Genomic DNA, 25,895 nt, shown 5'->3' with positions numbered 1-25,895 from the left:
CCACTGCGTCGTTACGTGTTGACCAATTTTCATGAAACTGGTACCATTTGATAGGAAATTCAGAGAGGAATCCAAAACATGCATCGAATAATGTATTGGAGCAATTCATAAGGTCATGACCTTTGACCTTAACTTTGACCTTGAGTTTGACCCCCGGACAAATAATTTTTTAACTTGATTTTCGTGTATGTTAATTATTGGTATGGTATTGACAAAATATGTTAAAATCAATGATGATATTTTATTTCTTCACCTTTAAAAACTCTTCCAAAGATACCATGAAATTTCACTCTAGTCCCACACACTGATATTCATGTTAGTAAAGTGTTTACCAGTTACATGATTTCTTCCAATCTTAAGTTACAGCATGCAAACAGATGAAAAGAAATTAAGCTTAATCAGTTTACAAATAAAAGATTAAACCTTTATGCTCATGAATAGGTATCTGTTTAGGCATTTTATGATTCAGCAATTAATATCATATACATATATATATACGTATATATTTTGATGATAGAAGTGAAGACTTTACTACCATGAATATATATGATATATATTGCCGAACATCAAAATGAATATATATTGATGAACATCAAAATGCCTAAACAGATACCTATTCATGAGCATAAAGGTTTAATCATTTATTTGTGAACTGATTAAGCTTAATTTCTTTTCATGTGCTTGCATACTGTAACTTAAGATTGGAAGAAATCATGTAACTGGTAAACACTTTACTAACATGAATATCAGTGTGTGGGACTAGAGTGAAATTTCATGGTATCTTTGAAAGTTTTTAAAGGTGAAGAAATAAAATATCATTGATTTTAACATATTTTGTCAATACCATACCAATAATTAACATACACGAAAATCAAGTTAAAAAATTATTTGTCCGGGGGTCAAACTCAAGGTCAAAGTTAAGGTCAAAGGTCATGACCTTATAAATTGCTCCAATACATTATTCGATGCATGTTTTGGATTCCTTTCTGAATTTCCTATCAAATGGTACCAGTTTCATGAAAATTGGTCAACACGTAACGACGCAGTGGCCATTGAAAGTTGAAGGTCACGCCCATTTTTGTCAAAACAAGGAGAAAAGGGCGGGCCGTAGCGCGAGAACCGACGGACCGATTGGACTAATTTTTTTTGTTTTGTGCTTGAGCCATGGTGAATTTTATGTATACCAAATTACAACGAATTCTGAGATGGTCGGGTGCAACCACTGGGTGAATCCAGATGGAATGACCCTTTGATGAAATTTTCAGCATTGTGCTTGTCTGATTTTTCTCTATTGATTTAAATCAACATTTTTCTGAGGTGGACTTAACCTTTAATTTAAACACAAAGACTTTAAAGAATAATATATAGTATTCTGCTTTATATAGAACTTAAAGTGATCATTTCACTTTGTTCCGATTCCAAAAATTCTCATTTTGGTTCTTGAAAATGGGCTAAACATTAGGCTTATATTGTAAAAATACCATCCCAAAAGTTTCAAAGTATATCTACAGTATCAATTTTAAAACCTTGGAGATGTAAACCAACGTTTGAAAATAATTGGGAGTTGGTTTCAATGACTATATGTTTCGAGCGAATCTGTACAACACAACACATTAACTCTAGATGAACACAGCATGACATACATACAGTGTGTATATTAAAGCTATACACTGAATGTACAGTGCAGCAAATAACAGTGTGTGTATACGAGATACACACAGCAGAAGGCAGTCAACATAGCCAACAGAATTTTGAATTGGAGAAAACTGGTCATAAGCTGGAACCCATCTACTAGACGGTTCTCAAAATCAAGCTGATAAATTGCTACTTGTATCTAAATCAGAGTTTTTTTTTATCCTATATTGTGGTCTGTTTCAGGGTTTTTGAGGTCAAATACAGGCACTCATACACATGTTTCGTCTCAGTTTGAGAATTTTTTTAAAATCAGTTGCTCACAAAGTTAAACAATCCCTTTAATACATCAGAACATATCTAAATGGTTTACAGGTATATAAAACCCAGACATATAAACATAAATTGCCCACATACAATGTATGCACTCACTCTACTCCCTGGGGAGAACTCCAACAAAAACTCTGATGCCAGGCATACTACATAGCTTTCGCATCCTAGTGGGTACTCACATAACACCTGGGTGGAGAGTGGCAAAGTGTGGACTTATGCTTTGAAAAACAATGCTACATGTAGGCTGTGGTGAGTCCTAACAGAATGGTACGCCTTCATGTACATGGACTGTACATATACATTTTCTTTCCACCCATACAGTGATACCAATGAACTAGCCCCATCTTTATGGTCGTAGCAGGGGAAGAACAAACCTTTGAACTGTTGAGACTGTTAACAAGGTATCTTGGGCTGTGGACTATGAAAATAAGACTCATAGTGCAATCTAAATGACAAACAGGTTCTTGGTAACTTTCTCTGTTGTGGTTCTAACTAGTTGTCTAATGAAACCCGCTGGCCGTGTAAAAAAAAGATCTGCTGGCCGTGTAAAAAAAAGATCTATGTGGAATCAGGGGAATCGGGGATATCAATTTTCTAATTTTCTCAGTTGTCCTGGATGATTACTACATCAGGATATGACTTTTGATTAAAGTTATTAAGGTCTTACTGTGCACATTTTACCATAACGTCGCACGCACCACAAACCGTCCTCTCTGCGCACTTCGATGCGAAAGTTAAGTGCACTGTATCCCACGAACCGCCCACTCTGTTGCCCACTGTGGCATAAATAATTAACTTCAAGAAAATATAAAGATACGGGATGAAACTTTGGAACCTGAACTTTTTAATGAAGACACTGGTAAATAATTTGCTCTCCTTGTAGGTGCACTTATTGCTGGTTAAAAAAAAACTTTTCTTTAAATGCGTTTTCTGCAAAAGTAACTTTCGCATCGAAGTGCGCAGAGAGGACAGTTCGTGGTGCGTGCGACGATAATGTATTGTATTACAGGTTTTTATGTTATAATATTTTCTGTCTGAGCCACATCCTCTTTTGCTACATACAACTACTGGAAACTGAAAGTGTGCAGCAATCACAGAGCAGGGATAGTCCCACAGGCATCATTGGAAGTAAGTAACTTATTAAGTCCGAGCCATCATGAATCTTATAAAAGTCTATGTCAATGTTCCATGTCTTCCTCCTCATCTGACGAAGCTTCGCTGTCAATGTCTTCATCATCTTCATCCTCCTCTTCTTCCTCTTCTTTTCTTTGTCTTTCCATCCAGTCTTCCTGATCCCCCTCTCCCGGTCCTAATGATGAAAGGAGCTCGTCGATGTGGACTAAGACCTGTTCGTCATCACAGCTTAATGCACAGTAGAGCTGCAAAATAAAAGACATAAAGAAAGAAAAAGATGGATAAGTTATCACACTAGCCATCAGGGTATTCCAATCTAATTATTTAAAGGAAACCAAAACCCAAGAAGAGAAGCAATCTTATTGGAAGAGAGGAACAATTCAAAACAAGTTTCATCAAAATAGGTTATGAAATAAGCAAGTTATGAATGATATTAAAAAGTCTTGTACTTACTATGTGGATCCTCAAATTGGCAAACGTGCTTAAAAATGACTGATTTTGTGGACAACTCTCCATTTGTTTTGTACACATATTTTCAGATTTTCCCCTTTGTTTTACATACTTCATATTATCTCTTCCTGACCTTGACATATATGGTGTGGATTATATTTTCCCATGACATATGTTGTGCTCAGAAGGAGGCAACATGCAATTTGAAAGATAATGAGGAAAATCTGAAAATTTGTGTACAAAACAAATGGAGAGTTGTCCACAAAATCAGCCATTTTGAAGCACGTTTGCCAATTTGAGGATGCCCATAGAAAGTACAACAAGAGTTTTCAAACTCCCACAACTTGCTTATTTCATAACGGACTTTGATCAAACTTTTTGTAAATTGTTCCTCTCATTTTACTCTTTCCAATAAGATTACTTCTCTTCTTGGGTTTTGGTTTCCTTTAATTCAGGTAATATAATAATCAGCCAGGCCTGAGACACAAAGGCCCGAATTCACAAAGGTGGTTTTGAAAACCCACGGTTGAGTCCAGAGTTTTATGCAGATTTCCTGTATACTATACTCTTCAAACAGTGGACTCATGAATGAAATAGCATATCTAACCATGGTAACAGGCGACAATTTGGCGCACTGACAAAAGCGCGCATCAGGATTGGAATTTTTCATACACGTGCCCAATACGCGCTAAATCAAGCGTAATTTATACAAGAAATCTGCATAAACCATAGATCCAACCTTGGGTTTTCAAAACCACCTTTGTGAATTCGGGCCAAAGCTTTGCAATGATCTTAATACATTTTTCTATGATTGATTGCAATGACTACAATGTAAATGGTCATTTTCAAACGTGAGTGACACGACAATCGGAGAGGTTTAAGGGCTCATATCTTCAAACTTAAAGGTTATGAATCAATCATGACTACTATATTACATACAATGTAGGACTGGCATGGGCCACTACGAGTTTGATTTGAATTCAACAATTCGTTTAGTAGATATGATTAAAAAACGGTGCGTGAGTGACACGACAAATTTTGGACATGGGTTTCTGACCACTAACACATATGGTTGGATTCGTGCCCAAGTAGTTGTCATGGAGTACTGTGAGTACCAGTAAATGGACATAAATAGTGTACCTATCTAACACATATAGTAAAAATCAATCAAACCTTCTCTATGGAAAATGGTACCCTCCTATATACCGTGAGTGACACGACATCCAAAACGTGAGTGACACGACAAGTGCAAAACTACAACATTTATCTCAACATTGAAAGTAGTTTTTGCATGATGTAGAAGAGTAAAATACCATTAACCAAAAACAAGCTTAATTACATAATAACTGCTTTCTTTTAAGTTCATTATATGTCATCCTGATGTTTTATTCTTGGTTTATGGTCATATTTGCCCATCAACTCACATTCCCTATACCATACCACATTGTCACACTAGGGCTTCTACCACTCTCCTCTTTAGAGGAGGAGGGGGCACTTGAAGGAGGTGTTATGAGGTCTTGGCATTGACATCAACTCAAACATTCTTTTTGTGGCCTGATATTATTCAAAACTTTAACTCTTTCTCCCTATCTGTATATGGAAGTTTACAAGTTTATACAATTCATCATCCACAACGGATGGAATAATTTTTCCTTGTAAGAAAGATATTCTCAATAGCCACTCACATCATCTGGCATGGTCTGGTAGCCAATGATGTCATGTATGACTCCCTTTTCTTGAAGTATTGGATTACAACATTATCCTCCTTTAATATTTTAGGCATTGTCCAAATAGGACATGGCAGTTTATGTCTTTTTTGGTCCCAAACCACAATCATGTTGCTGCACACTTCAGATGGACTATCAGCAAATCGCCTTGAGAAAATTGGAAATTCAACTCAACAAGCATAGGTTTTCTCCTGAACACTGCTTGTGTGTAGACCCTCCCAAGGCAGTACATGTAGGCACTGTACCAAAATTCAGAGCTATGCTTTTTGCTGGAATTTGTAAGCGCCTTTTCATTACTAATTATTTGATCATATACCATACCACGGGAATCCAGGGAAAGCCACAAGGTGAAAGACGCAGTCAGTACCTGATTCTTGCAGTCTGCTACTATTACATAACAACTACAAGTCATTAGCCTTTCCTTTTCTAAGCCCTTGGATGTCACACTAAAATCCAATTCAGCATCCCAACCAGGCTCCCTTTACACCTCAATAGCTTTTTCCCCTCGAGGTCCAGCTCTGTTCTTATCAGGGTACCCCCCCAAAAAAAAAATTGATTTACTAGTACATGGCAACCCATCCAAAGTTGCTCAAATCAAAATGCGGTCTCGGTTGGGACTTGTTGGGACCTACATGAACATGCATCATTTTGTTGTAATGAATATAGGTGGTTTCAGACCGCCTCGAAGTTCGCCAGTTCCAGGTATTCTCTGATCGGGAAATTTACCCCGATCAGAAAATACCAGGTATTTTGGTAATGTGAAAGCAAACTACGCGTAATCTCCCCGAAAGAAAATACCCGCTAAATAGTAGGTACTTGGCGAAATTACGAGAACTTTCGTGGGGATTTTTCCAAGGTCGCAGGTATTTTGGCGATGTGAAAGCAAATTACGGGAACTTTTATCCCAGCGTGTCGTTGGGCGCGGCGGCGTGGGTGGCTGCTGGGCTAGTGATTTTGAATTTCCCGCCTTGCCTGTTTATCAGACCACACTGCGCATGCTCGTAACTTCGGGAACTTATCCCGAAGGATGTGTTTCGGGGCGGTGTGAATGCAGGAATAATTAACGGGTATTTTTTAGCCTTTAAAAGTTCTCGTAATTTAACGGGGATTCTTGTGATCGAGGAGGTTTGAAACCGCCTTATGTGTAAATGCAAATCTGCTCTGAACACACATCAGCCCACTTACGGTAGTTTGCTGTTCAGACCCTACATGCAGTTAATCACTAGCGGTATGAATGGTGGCCGAACAAATGATTTTGAACTTGACATGTAGCTGCTTCAAGCAATATCCAAAATGTTCTATCAAATCTCAGTACATTCTCACCTGAAATGTTTGTTTCTTGCAAATTTGTTTATTTCATGTCCTGGAATACAAGCTTTATGGCAAATGAAGAGGTTGATTTAATCAATCAGAAGGAAAAGAAAAATATTTTCTTTTCCGAATTTGAAAAAATGTTTGGTGTTCATGGTGATCTCTTATATCTTACCACTAAAATTTCTGCAAATTTAAAAAAAGGATCCATGACTTTTCTAGCTGAGTATAACAAAGAAATAACATTACTCAAAACAAAGGTGAACTTTCTGCTTATTTCTGTAAATGGAGACAGAGAATGTTCGAGTAATACCTATGACTTGAACCATCACCATCACCAACCCTTTATGCATTGTAAATATGTCCATTGCTTGAGTATAGTGGTTTTTCTCTTGGTACATTCATAATTTTGTGTTGATTATGTTGTTATATTCTTAATCACAGTACATTCACCAAAATATGAATTAGGATCCGAGTCTTCACACCAATGGAAAATTGTCAGGATTTTTTAAACCAAGGCAACCACGGAGAGGAGAGAAAATAGATGAACTCAATGTCAAATTCAATATTTCCATAAATAAAAAGGAGTAAAATTAGGAAGATGGAGGAAATTATTAGCCTAAAATAGGCCTAAATGATGTCAGGAACAACATTTTGACTGTATCCCTGGTAAAACTCTTCAAAAATTACTGGATGTCCTTTTTTATACACAATATAATACCGTGAGTGACACGACATTTCGTGAGTGACACGACATTGTGAGTGACACGACACAACTTTGACAGTTAATTATAGCTTTACCTTAACACATTGGACCAAGTTACTTTATATACAATAAGGTACAGATAAACTGTATTTGCTCCAGTACTGGGATAAATTAATTTTCAGAATACACAGCTCTAGAAAACTTTTTGTATTTAAAACGTGAGTGACACGACAACCACTTTTGAAAACTTCGAAACCCAATTTTTTTCAGAAAAACACTTCACAGAATTTTTTTTTGCTTTTTAGGAGTTAGATACAATACACAGCTTGTATCTTGCCAACAAATGTGCTTCTAATACAAATTTTATATTGTGATAGGCAATATGTGAATTTTAATGCAAAAATCAACATTTTGTAACATTCAATTTCCCTTGCATAAAATTCACTGTATCTCAAGACATAATTAATAATTTTATGTAAATGAAATGGAAAAATATACTTTAAGATGTCTAGTTTCAAAAAACATTGAAGCCTAATGATTTCTAGCAAGTTTTAATTTTCACCCCCATGTCCACTTTTGTTTGAAAATGACCAAATATATAATTAATCATGTAAATATATAATTAATCATGAAAATCAAGCGTATGATTAATCTTTGTGTTATGGGACCCTGATGATAGATCAATCAATGCAACCTTTTTTAATTCATGAAGTTACACTTTTTTTTTACAGTCAACCTAGTAATCCATTTGGTAGCCAAATTACTCTGGTTTGTCACACATTCTACACCAGTTTGGTTTCAAACAGAGGTAAAAGATTATCATGAATTCTAGCTCATCACAGCAACATGGAACTCAAGCTTGACTTCTATCGTGACCCACTCGTTGATCCAAGTAGAGTCTGTTCCAGTAGACAAGATGGTCTCGGAAATACGTAACTGTTAGCAGTCGAATGGTTAAAATATAAATAATCACTCACTTTCTTTGCTTTATGAAGGTAGTATCTTGCTGGTGGTTTACATTCATCTGATCCTCGCTCAAACTGGACCAGGCCTAACATATACCAGACTTGGACTACTTCATCATCCTCTTCTATAAGCGTATGAAGAATACTCTCTGATTCCTATATCATTAAGTGAATGATAATTATATGATAAAGGTTGATTTTTAGTTACTAGTGGAAATGTATTCAACCTATCCAATCCCTGCATACACTACAAAGTACTTCTATTCGCCTACCAATGTTTCCATCAGTTTGCTCCATTGTATCTCATTGAATTGTTAACACCATTTAAACCTGACAGAATGTTATGTTCAAGTAAAAATTCATTAGTACAGGTCTCACATACTGTGACAAAGTCATATGGGAACGATCATTTTCACATGCAGCTGCTACTTATGGAATTATCTGCCAAAATATCTTAGAAATATACAACCATACAAAAAGTTTAGAAATTGCTTGAAAACACATTTATTCACCATTTTGTAAACAATTAATGTAAGAAGCCAGTGCTCTCCCCTCCATCTCCACTCCTTTTTTAAAAAGCACTTAGAGACATGCAACTTTGCTTATGTATTTTGCGCTATACAAAAATGTTTCATTATTATCATGTAAATATTTAGCAGATTAAAAAGAATCAGTAGATCAGGAATGAAGAGATAACCACAACATACACACTGACTTTTTTGGTTTACGATGGAACAGGCCTAACATATTCCAGACCTATTCTACTTCATCATCCTCTTGTAAAAGAGTATGAAGTATATCCTCTGATTCCTATAAAGTGAACATGGTGATATGATAAAGGTCGAGTGACCATCAAAAATGAACATTTAATAGCAGATTTAACACTCGATCAGAAATGAATAGAACTAGAAGGCAAACAATGATCTGGTTTTTTTGTGCTTTACAAGGACCATGCACAACATATACCAGACACGGACTATGTTAGAGGTGATGTGGCTCAGTGGATAAGTCTCCAGACTTTGAACCACAAGGTCTGGGGTTCAAATCCCACCACAGTACTCGCATCATTTGGCAAGGCATTAATCTACATTTGCCACTCTCTATCCAGGTGTAATAAAAGGTTACTCGGTAGGAAATTATGCCTTGAATGCTTGATGTGCCTGATCAAAGTGCCTGTGCTAAACCCAGGAAAATAGCATGCAGCATTTAGAAACGTAAAGTCCTATATGAACATTTCACATTAATATCATTAAAATGGAAAAAAATCTAAGTATCCCATCTAGAACAAATGAATTTGACTAACATCCCACATTTCCAGCTCCATAAGAATCTTTGCGGCTCCTATTCTATTTTCATAACTCAAGACGGGTTCAGCTACGATGTCATCGTCTTTAGCCCCGCCTCCTTCTCCATCTCCTTCCATATGTTGCCATAGTGATAAACTCTTCTTCATTGATGACATGGCTTCCTGTGTATGTCAATAATAAGGTACATTTATTAGAAAAATATTTAAAAGCGAAGGAACGATTAACAAACATGATACTCTGAAGAAGAGAATCAGAAGATGGTCAAATCAAAGAGTGGCACCCCTTGGTAAAATAAAAAAAATTAACATGGCCCCATGAGAAGAGTCAGTTTTCCCTAACAAAAATCGCTCCCATGCAAAGCCTGCACATTCAGCCATACCTAAAGCTTACCCAAACCTACCAATAACTAACAAATCTTTACATAAGTCTGATATTGAAACCCTATCTAAACCTGAACCCAAATATCTTTGATGGAATAAAGAAAGGCAAAATGATTGTTAAAATAGCTGAAAAAGATAAAGAAAAATCATGCATCTTGAATAATTGGTCAAGTTAAATAATCTAGAGTAGGAATTTCCAAAATTGCCACTTTGTATACATTCCAGTTGGTCCAATACACATGGTTCAACAACCAGTTCATCTACAATCAATTTAGTCTAATTGCCACCCAGCCCTCTTATCATTTTGCCTGATTTCCAGTTTATTGTACACCTACTTTGTCTATTATACAACTCCCAAGAATGTTCTGTAATCTGATTGGTCCAAATCAGATCGCATGATATTCAGCGAATAGCACTATTGCATCCAAACTGCAATACCCTGCACTATGACGTCATACCAAATGTACTATCCTGCACTCTGACATCACAGTGCAGGATAGTGCGAGGTCTGGAATTATCTAGAGTTATCTAGAATTTAGATCAAATATAGCATTCGGGGCAACTCAGTAACATGGGGGAGGGGGGTTGTATAAAAGAAACAATGCACGCATCTTTGTGCATAGAGGACCTAAATAATGAACTCTGTGCTTGACTTGCCGAATGGATATACCGCATTCGGTCCTGTTGACCTCGGTGCGGTATATCCATTGGCTCTTCTCGCACATCGTTCATTATTTGGCCCCGCATGCACATGCGTATGTGCAATATTTGTATAATATCCACTAGGTCAATTAAACACTCACGTCTATATGATCACATGAACTGGTTATGAATCAAATATTCACATGGCAAAGTGCAATAAAAAGAATACCAAGCTAGGGTTCAGTGACAGCGACAATTGCTCCGCTGTAAATTCCACACACTAATGGAACAGGTAACTTCAACCCCAGGATTAAACATTACACCCTATCCTAAACCAACATAAAACCCTATTGTAACCCTAACCCTATATCTTCAAAGAAATAAAAGCTCAGATCAACTGTCGCAGGAGTAAATGTCGTGTTAGACCATGGTACAAGACAAATAAATGTTAGCTCAAGTAAATATCAGACCAAGAAATGGTTGGAAGAAGTGTCGATTGGACTTGGCCAAGATGGCATTTGATAACCTAGGAATCAAATCGTCTTTTAGAAGACCACATGAATACAAATCAACAGTTCAAGCAAAGTGAATGAAACTCTCCATCAAGCCATGCTTACCTCTTTATTATCTTTACTAAGCCAGTAGCTAGCTAGGAGTTGATACGCTTCCGGGTTGTGAGGGTCTTCGTTGACGGCCTGATCGATTGCTGCCTTGCATCTCTCATCCGAATCTTCTTCAAAGCTAAGCATCAAGACAACAGGACAATTTACAATTAATACAAGCATTATTGTTGCTTAATATCCACTATCAAGCTTCTTTACTTTCAAGAATTTCATAATACAATCGCGTATATTTCAAATAGGAATGTATACATTTAGATAAGCAATCTATAATAAAAATAGATATAATTGTAAGGCACCAAATCCAAAATAGCACTAAAGGAGCAATGAAAGAAAGAGGAGACAGGGATAAAATATCTAAAGGAGGAGTCAAGAATAGAAGGCATAATTGGCGCATATTCAAGGTTTAACCTTATATAGGCCGGGTTATTTTGGGAGTTCCTCTAGCGGGGGGGGGGCCTCCCAGGCCCCCCTCCCCTAAGATCTCGGCCGTCGACCGCGGGATCGCGCCGAATATTGGCACGGGTTGCCTGGGACATAATCTACAAGATTGTATAGTAATTTATTTCATGTGAATCGCTATTAAGTGATTATGCTAATTTATGCGTAATAAGTATGCGAAATCATACTTTTTCCTCTAACTCCCTAAATAGAGCTCCAAATGTACTAATTTTTGGTATAGAAACTCTTTGTGGTGTCTTTAGCAAGTGTACATGAAAAAAATTGTGATATCGAATCATTTTCTTATGTATTATATTGTTTTTTGCTTTTTCTTATGTATTTCCTCGTTTTTTTACCTTTTGTTTTTTCAATGAAATTTGTTGGGGACTCTTCTGTAATCATAAAAAGCATAAAATGAATACATTTAGACTAGCAAAACTAAAAATAATCATACATTTATGAATTTTGGTTGAAAACACAATTTGCATTGACTTTGTACACGAAATCACTGTTTTGAGCAATTTTCGGTCTGACATGAACTTTCATAATGTTGCGTAATTTCGGAACCACGTACCCGGTTGACGCAAACTTGGTCTTAACAGTTGCGCAAGACTTGAAAGTAAAAAGTCAGCGAGCGACATGGTCAAAAAATTTCGCACAGCAAAAATATCGCGCGATTCGTTGAGGGGGGGCCTCTGAGGCCCCCCGGCCTACTAGATAGGGTTAAATGAATCACCAGAAGTGCATTCTCTAATTACCAGAGGAAGGTTATAGCAGAAAACGGGTCCAGTGTATGCAAAAGCCTAAACACCCATACCTTTATGCATTTTGGAATCTAATAAAGTAACAAGAGATTTGTTACAGCTTTACAGGAACAAGATTAACCTTGACATAACTGCCTATAAACATGTGAACTTACCATGCATCTGTTAGGAAGATTTCAGCTATTGAACAATAAGCTTTGGATATATCAGCATTGGAAACATTTGAAGAACCATTTTCTAATGAACTTGAAGCCCCTTGTGTTTCTTCCTACAGGAATCAATTTAAAAAAAAAAAAAAATAAAAATATATTTGAATAGAAATTCCTAAGCACCCATATTCAGAAGTCCAAATAAGACCAACTCAAATTATAGGAAACACAACATGTCAAAATTATGTTTAAATTGCACGTTTTATATGTTTACAGTGTTCTTTTCCAATGCTTTAAAGTTGAAGAAATTCCCACACAGTAATAAATGAACTACATGACCTCTAGTTATAGAGATAAGTACCCACAATCAGCTTTCCATAATTACATGTAAACCACTTATAGACCATGTGTGTGTTACATAAAGCTGCTCATAATTTAAGGGAGACTTTAAGACCATGTGGGTGTTCCATAAAGCTGCTCATAATTTAAGGGAGACTTTAAGACCATGTGGGTGTTCCATAAAGCTGCTCATAATTTAAGGGAGACTTTAAGAACAACTGGTGAATCCTTCTTATGCGCTAAACCATCGCCAATTCAATATACCATTTACCACAAGAAAGGATCACCAGTCATTCTTAAAGTTACTCTTAACTTACAGATTTATGAAACAGCCCCTGAGCTTAAATTACACCACGGTTCATAGTATGGTTTAATAATAATAATATAGGGTATTTATATTGCGCACATATTCACCTTGTTAGATGCTAAAGGCGCTCATATACGTTCACAGGTGAAGGAAATAAAGATTCAGAAATTACAATAAAATAAACCTCAGATACCATTTCCAAGAAAGTGAATTTGAATGATTTACCTGTGCAGTAGCAGAGCGGACTGCACAAAGTGCCAAAATCTAATGAAGTCATATATAGGCATACATAAAGAACTTGCTGTGCAATACTGTGCCACATTGCAGTCTAATAAAAAATGATTATCAATGATCATAATAATTTTACGGGATGGTTTTCCTTTGTGGAATACCAGAATCATTCCTCTCTCTTGGGACAATACTGCACTCATCCTTGACTCATGCAATCTTGTCCCTAACTTGTGGAATATTTCTGGTCCTATGATGAACCATGTAAGTGTCTTACCTGATTACCGTCCCTTTCCTTGATCATGAGCTCAACACCTTTCTGGAAGAACTGAAGCCCTTCCAATCCTTCGTGAAGCTGCCCCATGTACATGTACTTGGAGAAACCCTCTTCAGGACACACTGTTATTGCACGACCAAAGCAGTGCATTGATTTCAGTCAAGGAATCGATGAAAGGTATTAAACTTAATATCAGAGCCATTTAGCATAAATATTACTATAATCCTAGAAGACTCTAATAACTGACAGGTTAACACTCTTCAGGACACACTGTTATTGCACGACCAAAGCAGTGCATTGATTTCAGTCAAGGAATCAATGTAAGGTATTAAACTTATCAGAAGCATTTAGCATAAATATTACTATAATCCTAGAAGACTCTAATAACTGACAGGTTAAAATTACATTATGTGACCTGGTGCAATTCTGTCTATCATCGTCTTCAGGGTTTTGACTTGCTTTTCATTTTTTTCTATCAAATCCTGTAATAGAAAACATAACCCCTGAAGATGGGGCCACGAGTTGTGTTGCTACGTGCTAAGCTAGCTGGCTCACACTCTGCTGTTGCGGGGTCACTCACTTGCTGCCACGGGCACACTAGCCATGCCTGTGCTGGTTGACCAGCAGCAATGCAGCTCGTTTAAAGATAAATTCCAGTTTTGGTAATGATCTCAAAATGACTTTTTACAGAATCTAATATAATGACCACCCAAGTGTCTGTTTATGTGAATAAATAATATGTGCCAAAGGATTCTGGAAGAAATTGTGTAATTGCTGAGAAATAAGCAAAATAAGCGTGGATTCGGTCACTTCCGTCGGGTCTTTATTCCAGCAATAATAATACACTGTCCCACGTGTGCCTATCTGTGTTGGTGATCTTCAGTGTGATCATTTTTCAGCGTAGATTTCAAGATTTCACAAAGTTCAGCTTATGTAACTGTACCAGATCTAGATCCTCGATGATATACTGACAATTAAAAGGCTGGTTTTACAGACTTTCTCATGAAATCAGTGTTTACTGCAACTACTGGCATTTCTCTTTAAATCAGAAAGTGATTTTAAAAGCGAATCGATTAAGATGAAGTTATAGAAGTTAGCGGTCCTAAAAACAGATAACAGCATGGGTCTAGCCCTTGGGTCTAGGCTTATGTGACGATGAGGCATCTACATGTATAAATATGGACTGCTCTGTATTCAGATTATGGTGGAAGTCATCACTGACCCGAGATGACCGAAGGGGGGGGAACAATCTCCCTGACGATTCAGAGAAAGGCATCTCGTTCTGTATAAGGAACTATAGACGAACCAGTAGTGTCACAACCATGTTACAGGCCTTAGAATGGGAATCATTGGAAGACAGACGGAAATACAGTAGTCTGAGCCTAATGTTAAAAATAATCAAAGGTCTTGCTGCCATCAACCCCAAAAACTTCATCCAGCAAACCACCCCGCAGACTACAGGAAATAGTATCAATCTGCGGCGTCTGCTAGTCAAAAGGGATGCTCATAAATACGGCATCTTCCCTCGAACTACTAAAGATTGGAACGAGTCAAACATGGACACAACACTGAAAAACTCTTTCAAATCCAAAATCACTCAAAATCTACTAACTAGTGACCTGCTTACTTGGTGATCTTACACACATTAATAAATTTGGCAGAGTACAGCAAGTCTGCATCTGCCGACTTAACCTAAGACAAGACAAGACAACATATAAAAAGTTCACTATCCCTTAATGTATTTCAATATAAACTTAAACATTTCTTCTACAAAAACTTTAATTTCCAAGACTATGTTACCTCAATTACATTTTTCCCCCTAGTCTTCCTCTGCAAAACTCAAACTTTTATTGACAAAAATTGGAATTACAGTGTATGTTATAAGTTTTTAACTTTTTAAATGATCCCCCGCTGTTACATAATATACTGTTTCTTTTCTTGTCTGATTTTAAGTATTGTTAAGATTTTGGTTTATTATTTTGTGTAGTGTATGTTTTCTTCATGCACTGTAATATTCAAATGTCTATATTGTACTGTATTCTGTAATACCATCTTTATATTGTATTGTTCTTTTTATGAAAAGTGGAAATAAATGAATCAATCAATCAATACATCTCAAAGATTTAAGTGTTACTCAGAGCCACACTTATCATGCGATAGTGATATTTAACACATCATTGTATTGGTCAGATCATGTGCAACAGGGCGCATACTACCATGTAGGCCCATCTATCAATCAGACTAGAATTGTCAATAAGTCCCTCGAAAACAAGATATATCCGAATCACTCAAGCAACTGGCTACCAGTAGAGAAGCGTATCCTCTTCAAAATCCTCGTCATAACATTCAAGAGCATCCAAGGAAAGTCCCCTTCATACATCGCGAGCATGATCAACAGTACACCTACCAACCCTCCCGATCACTTCGATCATCCAACAAGAACCTTTTAGTTGTTCCCAATGCAACCTCCCACACCCATGACGACAGAGCCTTTTCAGTTGTGTATCCTACACTCTTAGCTTAAGATCCCATTCTTCTCTAAATTCCTTTAAAGTAGCACTTAAGACATATCTCTTCCGTAAATAGCATGATTTTTTACAGTTAATATGTCCATAGTTAAGTTAGTATTTTATAAGGTAGTTACGTTGGATGTTTAGTTATGTAAGGCAGTTAAGTTAATAAGTGAGTTTAGTTTATTAAGATAAGTAGTTAGGTTTTTGCGATGTAAAGTGCCTAGAGAAATTTTGTAAGGCGCTATATACATACATGTATTGAATTATTATTATTATTACATGTTCAATAACTCCCCAAAATCCAAAGACAAACAAAATGCAGAAGGATATCCAGAGATGCCAACCTCTTGACACAAAAAATCAGACTGAATATCCTCAAAAATCATATTTTTTAGTGAAAAATCAGATTTTCACAAAAACTCAATATGACCAGTGCAAGCCTTGAATTAAGCAGCTGCAGGCCGGGGGCAATTAAAAAAAAAAATTGCCCCCGGCTCGCGAGCGTTTTACAGGAACCGGGGGGCAATTTTCTGGAACAAGGGGCAATTCAAAAAAAGAATATAACTGTGAACCACCCTCCAAATTTGTTTATAGTAAGCGCAGCTCCTGCAATTTTCAATTAGTACAGAAATAGCATGCTAAGTAATAGGCTTATTCAAACAACTAAGAAATCAGATTTAAATGTTTAAGTGTGTTTTGACACCCTCACTCCACATCCCCTTTACATGGGCTTATATTTACTTTTCATCTTTAATGAACCACAAACAATGAACCCCCCAAAAAAAAAAAAATCTAAATAAATGAATAAAATAAACATATAAAAAAGAGAGAATTCAGATCAAATAATAAATTTAAAAAAAAAAATTTAAGGTTTTTTTTCATGGTTAGAATCACGGGTGTGGGTGAGTGTTTGTGTATGATTGTGACTGTGAGGTGCACTTGGATTGCATATAAATTATGTTAAAGAAATGAAGAAATTAAATCAATATCTAACTCAGTCTATTCAAATTCCAGCACATAGCCACAGCCCACAGGCTACATGTAAATTTTTAAATGTACATGTATTGTAGGTTCATTTACCTTAAGTTTTTCACAAGTTATTTGAAAACGCAGATCTTCACAGAAAATGCCTTTCATTCTGGGAGAGTCTAAATTCTGTAACAAGTGGAATGCCTCTGGCCGTCTCACCTGCATCACGCGGTTCAATATAGCAGCAGTGCTGACTTTGAATACTACTCTAACTCGCACAAGACATGGTTATTCTTTTGTCCACTTTTTATGAACTAGACCAATAAACCTACAGAGATATGATGGTTATTCAACAAAAAAACCCAACATGGCCAAAGTTCATTGACCTTACATGACCTTTGCCCTTAATCGTGTGACCTGAAACTCGCACAGGATGTTTAGTGATACTTGATTACTCTTATGTACAAGTTTCATGAATCAGATCCATAAACTTTCAAAGTTATGATGGTAATTCAACAGATACACCCAATTCGGCCAAAGTTCATTGACCTTTGACCTTGGTCATGTGACCTGAAACGCGCACAGGATGTTCAGAGATACTTGATTACTCTAATGTCCAAGTTTAATGAACTACAAGTAGACCAATAAACTTTCAAAGTTATGATGGTAATTCAACAGATACCCCTGATTCGGCCAAAGTTCATTGACCCTAAATGACCTTTGACCTTAATCATGACACCTGAAACTTGCACAAAATGTTCAGTGATGCTTGATTACTATTATGTCCAAGTTTATTATGTCCAAGTTTCATGAATCAGATCCATAAACTTTCAAAGTTATGATGGGAATTCAACAGATATCCCCAATTCGGCCAAAGTTCATTGACCCTAAATGACCTTTGACCTTGGTCATGTGACATGAAACTCTGATAGGATGTTTAGTAATACTTGATTAACCTTATGGTCAAGTTTTATTACCTAGGTCCATATACTTTTTAAGTTATGACATCATTTCAAAAACTTAACCTCAGGTTAAGATTTGATGTTGACGACGCCGCCGCCGCCGTCGGAAAAGCGGCGCCTATGGTCTCACTCTGCTTCGCAGGTGAGACAAAATGTATTCAATAATAACTTAAATATTCATCACAATGAAGAAATCATGAAGTTTTTTTACAGTTTTCAAAAATTAACATGAAATCTAAACTCAATCTGAAACAGAAAATCGCCATCACTTAGGCAATTACTGATAGAATTCTCACCCAGAGCTCTGGCAGAGAATATGAGCTCAAACTGGCTAGCTAACAGCATCCAAGTACCACACTCGCGTGCACGGCGTCCTCCTATTTTTTTTTTTAAATGGAGCCTTGTTTGATGATTTATTGTCTGATATTTACCCCTCACCAAGAAAGAAATTAAAAAGCTATAATTCACAACTATTGACTTTGGATTAATAAGGCTCCGATTTGACAAGCAAAGTCGGCGACTGTGAGGATACAAGACTCGCATATCCTGTGTTGTGAACGGGGATTTATCTCCTGTGCAATTCAAATTACTATATCACAGAATTGTGATATCCTGACTGGAAATGTGTGCATTAGAAATTGCACATGGTGAAGTTGGGAAAAACTGTTACCGCTATTGGAAGCACGCGCGTACATGTATTACAGGAAAAAAAAGAAGGACGTAGCTCACTTTTTATGGTACTGAAAAAAACACGCACTTGGCAATTTGAAACTGTGCTTATCGTAAATTGAAAATTACTTGATTTTGGCTTTTCAGATATTTAAATTACATGTATGATATGGCTTCACTGCTCACTCACGGGCGGGCGCATACATACACAACACATAGGACAAAAACAGGACTATGACAGAAAGTCGGGAAATCGTATTTTTGATGGCCAAAATCGTACTGTCGTATTTTACTTGTTTTATCGTACTAAATACGATAAAATCGTACTGGTTGGCATCTCTGGATATCTTTCTTGCTCCATCTGTATCACCGAGCTCTGCCAGCAGGTTTCCTGATAGCTCCAGCGCTCTCACGTTGTCAGGTTCCATCTCTAGCGCCCTCTGGCAGAACTTCTGTGCCATTTCATACTCAAAAGTATCCAGGTATTCCTCTACCTGAAAAGTACAGATAATAATGCCATATTTTACACAGGGTAGCCACATCAATTCTGAAAACTTCTCTCCCAGCAGGCCCTGCTATCATGAAAATGTTATTATCAGCAGGGGTGTGAGTGGTCACAAATAAAAAGATCTGAAAAAAGCTGAAGAGTATTGAAAAAGTCTGAAATGGAAAGAGCTCCCATACTTTTTGTACAGAGGAAAGCCAAATATAAGCTGAAATTCAGCTGGAAATCAAACCAAAAAAAATCTGAAATCAGATAAAAATCTGAACTCTCACACCCCGATTATCAGTAACAATAGGAAAAGCAAGCACAATGGTAAATCAAAACTTCTGAAAATTTAATTTTGAAACATTTCCCACAAAGATGGTGAATGGATTTCAATTCTCCACCAAGCGCCTAAAGGGCACAATGCAAGAGGAGAATAAAGAGGTGTCCCCCCCATGTTTTTCTCCAAAATGACAGAAAAGCAGAAAAAAACATATATACCAATTACCAAACTATAAAAATAACCACTGAGAAATGATTGTGAAGTCGTATCGCTATTCAAATGCCTCTATCTTTCAAAAAAAAAAAAAAAAACGAATGCACCTCAGGGCCACGTCTTACAAAGAGTTTTTAAAGATTGATCCAATCAATCGTACATGTATGGAAATCCATCAGTGACATCATTTTTTCTACATGAAATTTGCAAAACGTCCTTTGTAAACAAAGGAGAACACACCAAATTGTCAAGGAATGGAGGGATTTATGAATATACATAACTACAAAAAATTTTTGAACATGCATGATATAGGTTGACTTTGCTGGCTTTCCATAGTTGCGACTGATTGGATCAATCGCCACTCTTTGTAGGACTGGGCCCCAGGACATCACACTCCTTCCTTACAAAGTACCCTGGCACCACCCCAATACTAACCTTCTCAAGAAGTTGGTCGATATTGAATTTGCTGGAGGTTTTTTTCACTGCTTTCTTCTGCTGCCGTCTCTGCTCCACCATATCCTGAAGCTCCCGCCTGCTCATCGAAGATCCTTCCCCTGTTACCGTGGGTACATAAACAAACATATGAAAAGATTTTGTTTTACTTTATTATACCTTGCAAGTAAAAAAACAAATTGACACCTCACAAATCCAAAATTTAAGGGAAATGTCATGTCATGAACACATAGCTATATGTCTGGAAAGAGCATCAGTTCTTCTCCCAAATAATTTGATGCCTTATTTATGTAGTATGTCTTCACGCTTAGATAATCAGAAGGTATTCTTTGCAGTGATGTAAATTTTGACTTGCAGCAAAGGAAGGCATGACTGCAATGAATGAATCCAGAGGACAATGAGGTCAAATCCTACACAAGTTAGTGAGCATTTGCTATAAATCCATTTTCAATGACATTAACTTCAAAATCCGTACTAAAAAGTGTTTATTAAAGAATTATAATGCAAATTACTGAAAAATTATTTTGAAATGGATTTTTATACAACCCTTGTAGGATTATGACATGTCATTGACATCTGGATTCATTCAATGAATTCTTAATTCATATAAATGATTATCATTTGCAAATTATTGTTAAAATATTACGATTAAATAATGATCTATGGTCATAATAACAAATATTGTTTAAAAAGCAATATTTATTTTACATTGATCACCTCATGATTCTGCTTCCAGTTCAATTTTGATATGCGCATGCGCGATCGATGATGATAATTTCCATTCATGAATTCATTGTGCATAAATTATCTCAACACGAACAAACAAGTGAGACTCAAATAAGGATCAAAAGAAACTTCAAATTAATGGCAAATAGGCATCATAATCACACATGGTTTCATTTTGGGGAAATAGAAATCAAGTAATAGTAGTTTTTAAGGCACCGCAAAAAGCTCATAGCCAAACGTCACTGCATGGTATGTAAACTTTGAGAACGCTGCCCGAGCCCCAGGCCGGCCTAAGACAGATTTCATTTATAAAAAAGTTTAAGGATTAAGGCAGCATCATGGTTATTGAAGATTGATGACAGTAAATATAAACACTCAGGCTGGATATGGTATGCCCCAACCTTGTTTATTGAATAGAAGGTCTAAAGTGGTATGCGCTATTAAAGCGACTAACACTTAACAGCTTTACAATATTCATCAAAAATTAATTTGGGAAAGAGTTCCTTTTTGCGACAGCCACCCTAGGCTAAACTAACCCTGCACCTAATCCTTCCCTTTAATGAAAAAAAAGTAGATATACTTTTTCTTCACTTTGGGGACCATATGTCCCCTCCACTAAAATTGAAAAAAAAAAATTGAGATGCTCGGCGGGTTGCGCAGCCGAGCACGTGTATCCCCCGAGCCCACCGTGTCATCCGTCATTGCGATATCCACAGCTCACAAAAAATGTGACAAAAAAATACAATTATCATGGCGACAATGTCCCTATCATGCAGGTCCCCCAAGTCCATCTACCATCCAAGTATGGTTGAAAAGTGACTTACGGTTGCGGAGAAAGAGAGTCTTGCATGGCAAACACTCAGGCTGGATATGGTATGTGCCAACCTTGTTCATTGAATAGAGGGTCTAAGTGGTATGTGCTAAGTGACTATCACTTAACAGTTTTACAATATTACAGTAGGTGTTCACCCGGTGTATTGCACCTGCCGGCCCCCGTACTACAATACTGCAAGAATCTTCAGGATTGAAGGAGGCAGTCAGGGTAGGTTGAAGACGAAGAGATATTCGTCAAAAGTAGATTTGGGAAAGGGTTCCTTTTGCGACAGCCACCCTAGGCTAAACTAACCCTGCACCTAATCCTTCCCTAAAATGAAAAAAAGTAGATATACTTTTTCTTCACTTTGGGGACCATATGTCCCCTCCACTAAAATTGAAAAAAAAAATAGAGATGCTCGGCGGGTTGCGCAGCCGAGCACGTGTATCCCCCGAGCCCACCGTGTCATCCGTCATTGCGATATCCACAGCTCACAAAAAATGTGACAAAAAAATACAATTATCATGGCGACAATGTCCCTATCATGCAGGTCCCCCAAGTCCATCTACCATCCAAGTGTGGTTGAAAAGTGACTTACGGTTGCGGAGAAAGAGAGTCTTGCATGGCAAACACTCAGGCTGGATATGGTATGTGCCAACCTTGTTCATTGAATAGAGGGTCTAAGTGGTATGTGCTAAGTGACTAACACTTAACAGTTTTACAATATTACAGTAGGTGTTCACCCGGTGTATTGCACCTGCCGGCCCCTGGTACTACAATACTGCAAGAATCTTCAGGATTGAAGGAGGCCGTCAGGGTAGATTGAAGAAGAGATATTCGTCAAAAGTAGATTTGGGAAAGAGTTCCTTTTGCGACAGCCTTTTTTCACTTTGGGTGGTGGCAATATGTCCCCTCCACTAAAATTAAAAAAAAACCAAGGAGATGGTTTATCAAGAATTATCTAACATATATCTAAGAGATTTAAGAAGGAAAAGTTGGATACATGCATATTCCGTCAAAATTTTGAGTGTGTGTAATTCCCAATTGGTTTATTTAGTCAGAAAAATAGATACCCAATACTCTTGGAGAGTAGACTAGTTATAATATCGGTTGATAACCGCTACGAAACCCATGGCTTTCAACATTTCTTGCTAGCCCAAGTAAGGGGACAGACTGGGGAAAGAGTTCCATATGCAACCCCCCCAAAAATAACAAGATTGTTGAGACTTCCAGTTTGTTCATCTCAGATTTTTCTATCATTTTCTTACTGTTGCTTACCTTAGTTGGGTCTCAAACTCACCTCGATTTATCTGTAGTCAAGACCTCTTCCCACTATGCTAGCGAGAGGCGCTGATACCGGAAGGGTATTTTAATGATTATCAGCCGATAGTTCGATTTTAGTCTAGATCAACTCACAGATCCTTTACTGACTAAATAAACAGATCTCTATGGACAATTACACTCACTAGATCCTGCTCGAAATTTGACGGAATAAAGCTATATTTTGGTATGTATTTCCACTCCCCCATCATATATGTTCTATATTATGGCTAGATATAACATTCTCAACCTTCTCCATGTTTTTATTTTCAATTTTAGTGAGGGGCATATGGAACTCTAACCCAGGGAGCTTGCCAGAGCCCAGGAGCTCACCGTCCATTTACTCATACTCACGGGACAAGGGTAGATTGTGGTCACAATAACTAGGAAAGTAAATTGGGAAAACAGAAATTATGCACTTATGGATGAAGGTCTATCGTGTGGCAGTATCCTGACATCGAGGAACAGACTGGAGCCTCAAAAAATGAAAAGTTCTGTCGTGCATGCACCAATTTGACCAAGTATATACGCGCTAGTGCTATAGCCTCCGTCTCGGTCGGCCATTTTGTTTTGAATTTTGGAAGAAGGAGAGCTACCGCGACAGAACTTTTTTTTTTTTTTGAGGTTCCAGTCAGTCTGTGCCTCGATGTCAGGATCCTGCCACACGATCCATCCATATAGTGGTAAGTGCATAATTTCTGTTTTCACAATTTACTTTCCAAGTTATTGTGACCACAATCTACCCTTATTCCGGGAGTATGAGTAAATACACGGTGAGCTCCTGGGCTCCGGCCCGCAGGCCGGAGAGCTCCTGGGTTAATGGAGCTCTTGCCCAGACTGGAGATGCGCGATGCCTCGTTCCGCAGCGAGAGGTTCGGGTCCAAGTTCCAACTCAAAAAGAAAAGAAAAAGAGAACGAAAGAAGGGGGTTTTGGAGAAGTTTTTTTTTTTTAATTAGTGGAGGGGACATAAGAAAGTCTTTCCTGGGTGGCTATCGTGAAAGGAACTCTTCCCCTCTTTTTTGCATATAGATTAACTGGAGTCTTCTACTCTGGTTCATGAATGAAATAATGACTTGTCATGTCAGCAGTCCTAGTATACTATTAGTATTAAATCTTGAGTACAACAAAGCTGTGAATGAGCTATAGTAGGCCTATAGTAGAGTTGAATGACGTCTCCAACCACCACTGTCGAAGTAAACAAAAGTATCAAAAGGACCGCTGACATAAACCACGAAAATTCAAATTTTGCATGTTGCAGACTACAGTGCAGACAGTAAAAATCAACCCCTCACTTCGCAATCGCGCAGCGGAAACTGGCCGTCTAAAAACCCGCGACGGCCCGGACCAAACAGATGCTGCGAATGCAAATCACACTCATCAGCTCAGCTCAGCATCAGCTCATCATCAGTCCAAATACTTACTTACTTTACTTTAAGTCCTCGATGCTGTAGGCTTGAGTTGAGTGCCTGTTCATCGATCGGAGTATCTCCTCTGGTGGTAGTACAGTATCCATTGTATTAAAACAAAATATTAATTACGACGAGAAAGGACTGACAGAAGTGAAACGATATAACTAAACCCATCATATAAACTTACCAGTTCCATGTTTTCTTGAGTTCGTACTCCTATTCTTGCCTCGCTTTCTCCTTTGTGATTTCGAACCTCCCATATTTTGTTGGTAATATCAATTTAATAGCAGATGTGTTTCCGAAATAATGTCTCCGTCGAAAATAAAATGCACATGTGCACGTCACGTGTGCGCGCGCAGCGTTGTCTGGTATATGGGGATTCCCCCAGTTCCCCCTTGTCGATCTCCCTTATTTTTGGGGGATATATCCCGGGGGGCACTTACATTGACGAGTTGTGGGCGTTGTGGCGTGCGCCTGTAATCCAAGCTGAGGGGAAGTTACAAATTGATGCAGAGGTAGAGGTTCGAGCCCTGGTCACGTCTGGTATTCAACATAATTTCTGACATTTTACTATGTAGTGGAGCCAACGTAGTTCAGCGGAACAACCAAAATACAGAGACTGAAGCTTTTGGTCTAGGTCCAGACACACGATACACGTCTGACAAAACCACTGATCTCTCCCTTATCTGGATGGGAACAATAACGCTGATTGGCCATTCCGTGTTGAAGCACCGGAAGTTGGTACCTCCGCACGCCGGGTTCCCCCAAAAGAGCCAAAATCGAAGTAGAGTCTGGTTCACGACAATAGTATCAATCTTAATTATACTTACCAGAATACCAGATCAACTCTTATAACAGCACTTTTCAATGTGAATATACCTAATACAAAGTTTAAGATGTCGTCCTGTGCCACGTATAATTGCACTTATCGTGACGACCGTGGAAACAGAGAAAAGGGATTACTTTTCACAGATAAGACAAGCTGGTGAACTGCATAGGTGTAGACTTTATGTAGTCCCATGTGCTCAAAATACATGTGTGGTAATTCTAAATTACCAGAGCAAGTTTCCAAAACTTTAAAACTCCAGGGGGGGGGTAATCGATTGTTGTGATTTCTCTGGAAGCGTGATGAATTTAAACCATGATTCAAATAAATATTCAGTTTATTAATATTCACAAATTATCAGTCATGTTTGGACAGAAGAATATCACGAGACACGAAAATACTGACCGTGTAGCCTGTATTCTGAAATTTGACTTAAGTAAAAACTGAAAATCTGCCGTTTCGGAGGAGTTAAAAAAAAAATTTGCGAAGCATAGATCCTGACCGAAATAGACTGATTTTTTGGACAAGGACGGGATCT

At 37.6% G+C, this 25,895-nt stretch overlaps 1 protein-coding gene across 1 annotated transcript; it reads right to left on the bottom strand.

Annotated features, from left to right (window-relative positions):
- Window positions 1-3,044: 3,044 nt before the first annotated feature.
- LOC121426538 (probable assembly chaperone of rpl4) lies at window positions 3,045-24,890 on the bottom strand. The gene is made up of 9 exons (XM_041622883.1): window positions 24,719-24,890; window positions 20,244-20,362; window positions 19,173-19,319; window positions 13,713-13,856; window positions 12,568-12,680; window positions 11,205-11,328; window positions 9,562-9,726; window positions 8,271-8,414; window positions 3,045-3,344 (listed from the first exon to the last, which is right to left on the bottom strand). Exons 1-9 carry the CDS (start codon window positions 24,789-24,791, stop codon window positions 3,144-3,146), a joined length of 1,230 nt encoding a protein of 409 aa, XP_041478817.1. The 5' UTR covers window positions 24,792-24,890; the 3' UTR covers window positions 3,045-3,143.
- Between the last annotated feature and the right edge of the window lie 1,005 nt (window positions 24,891-25,895).

This window comes from Lytechinus variegatus, chromosome 13 (genome assembly GCF_018143015.1).
Source record: "Lytechinus variegatus isolate NC3 chromosome 13, Lvar_3.0, whole genome shotgun sequence".
Classification (NCBI taxonomy): domain Eukaryota; kingdom Metazoa; phylum Echinodermata; class Echinoidea; order Temnopleuroida; family Toxopneustidae; genus Lytechinus; species Lytechinus variegatus.
Note: the sequence above shows the minus strand (reverse complement) of the source record. Positions and strands in the feature narration are given on the sequence as shown.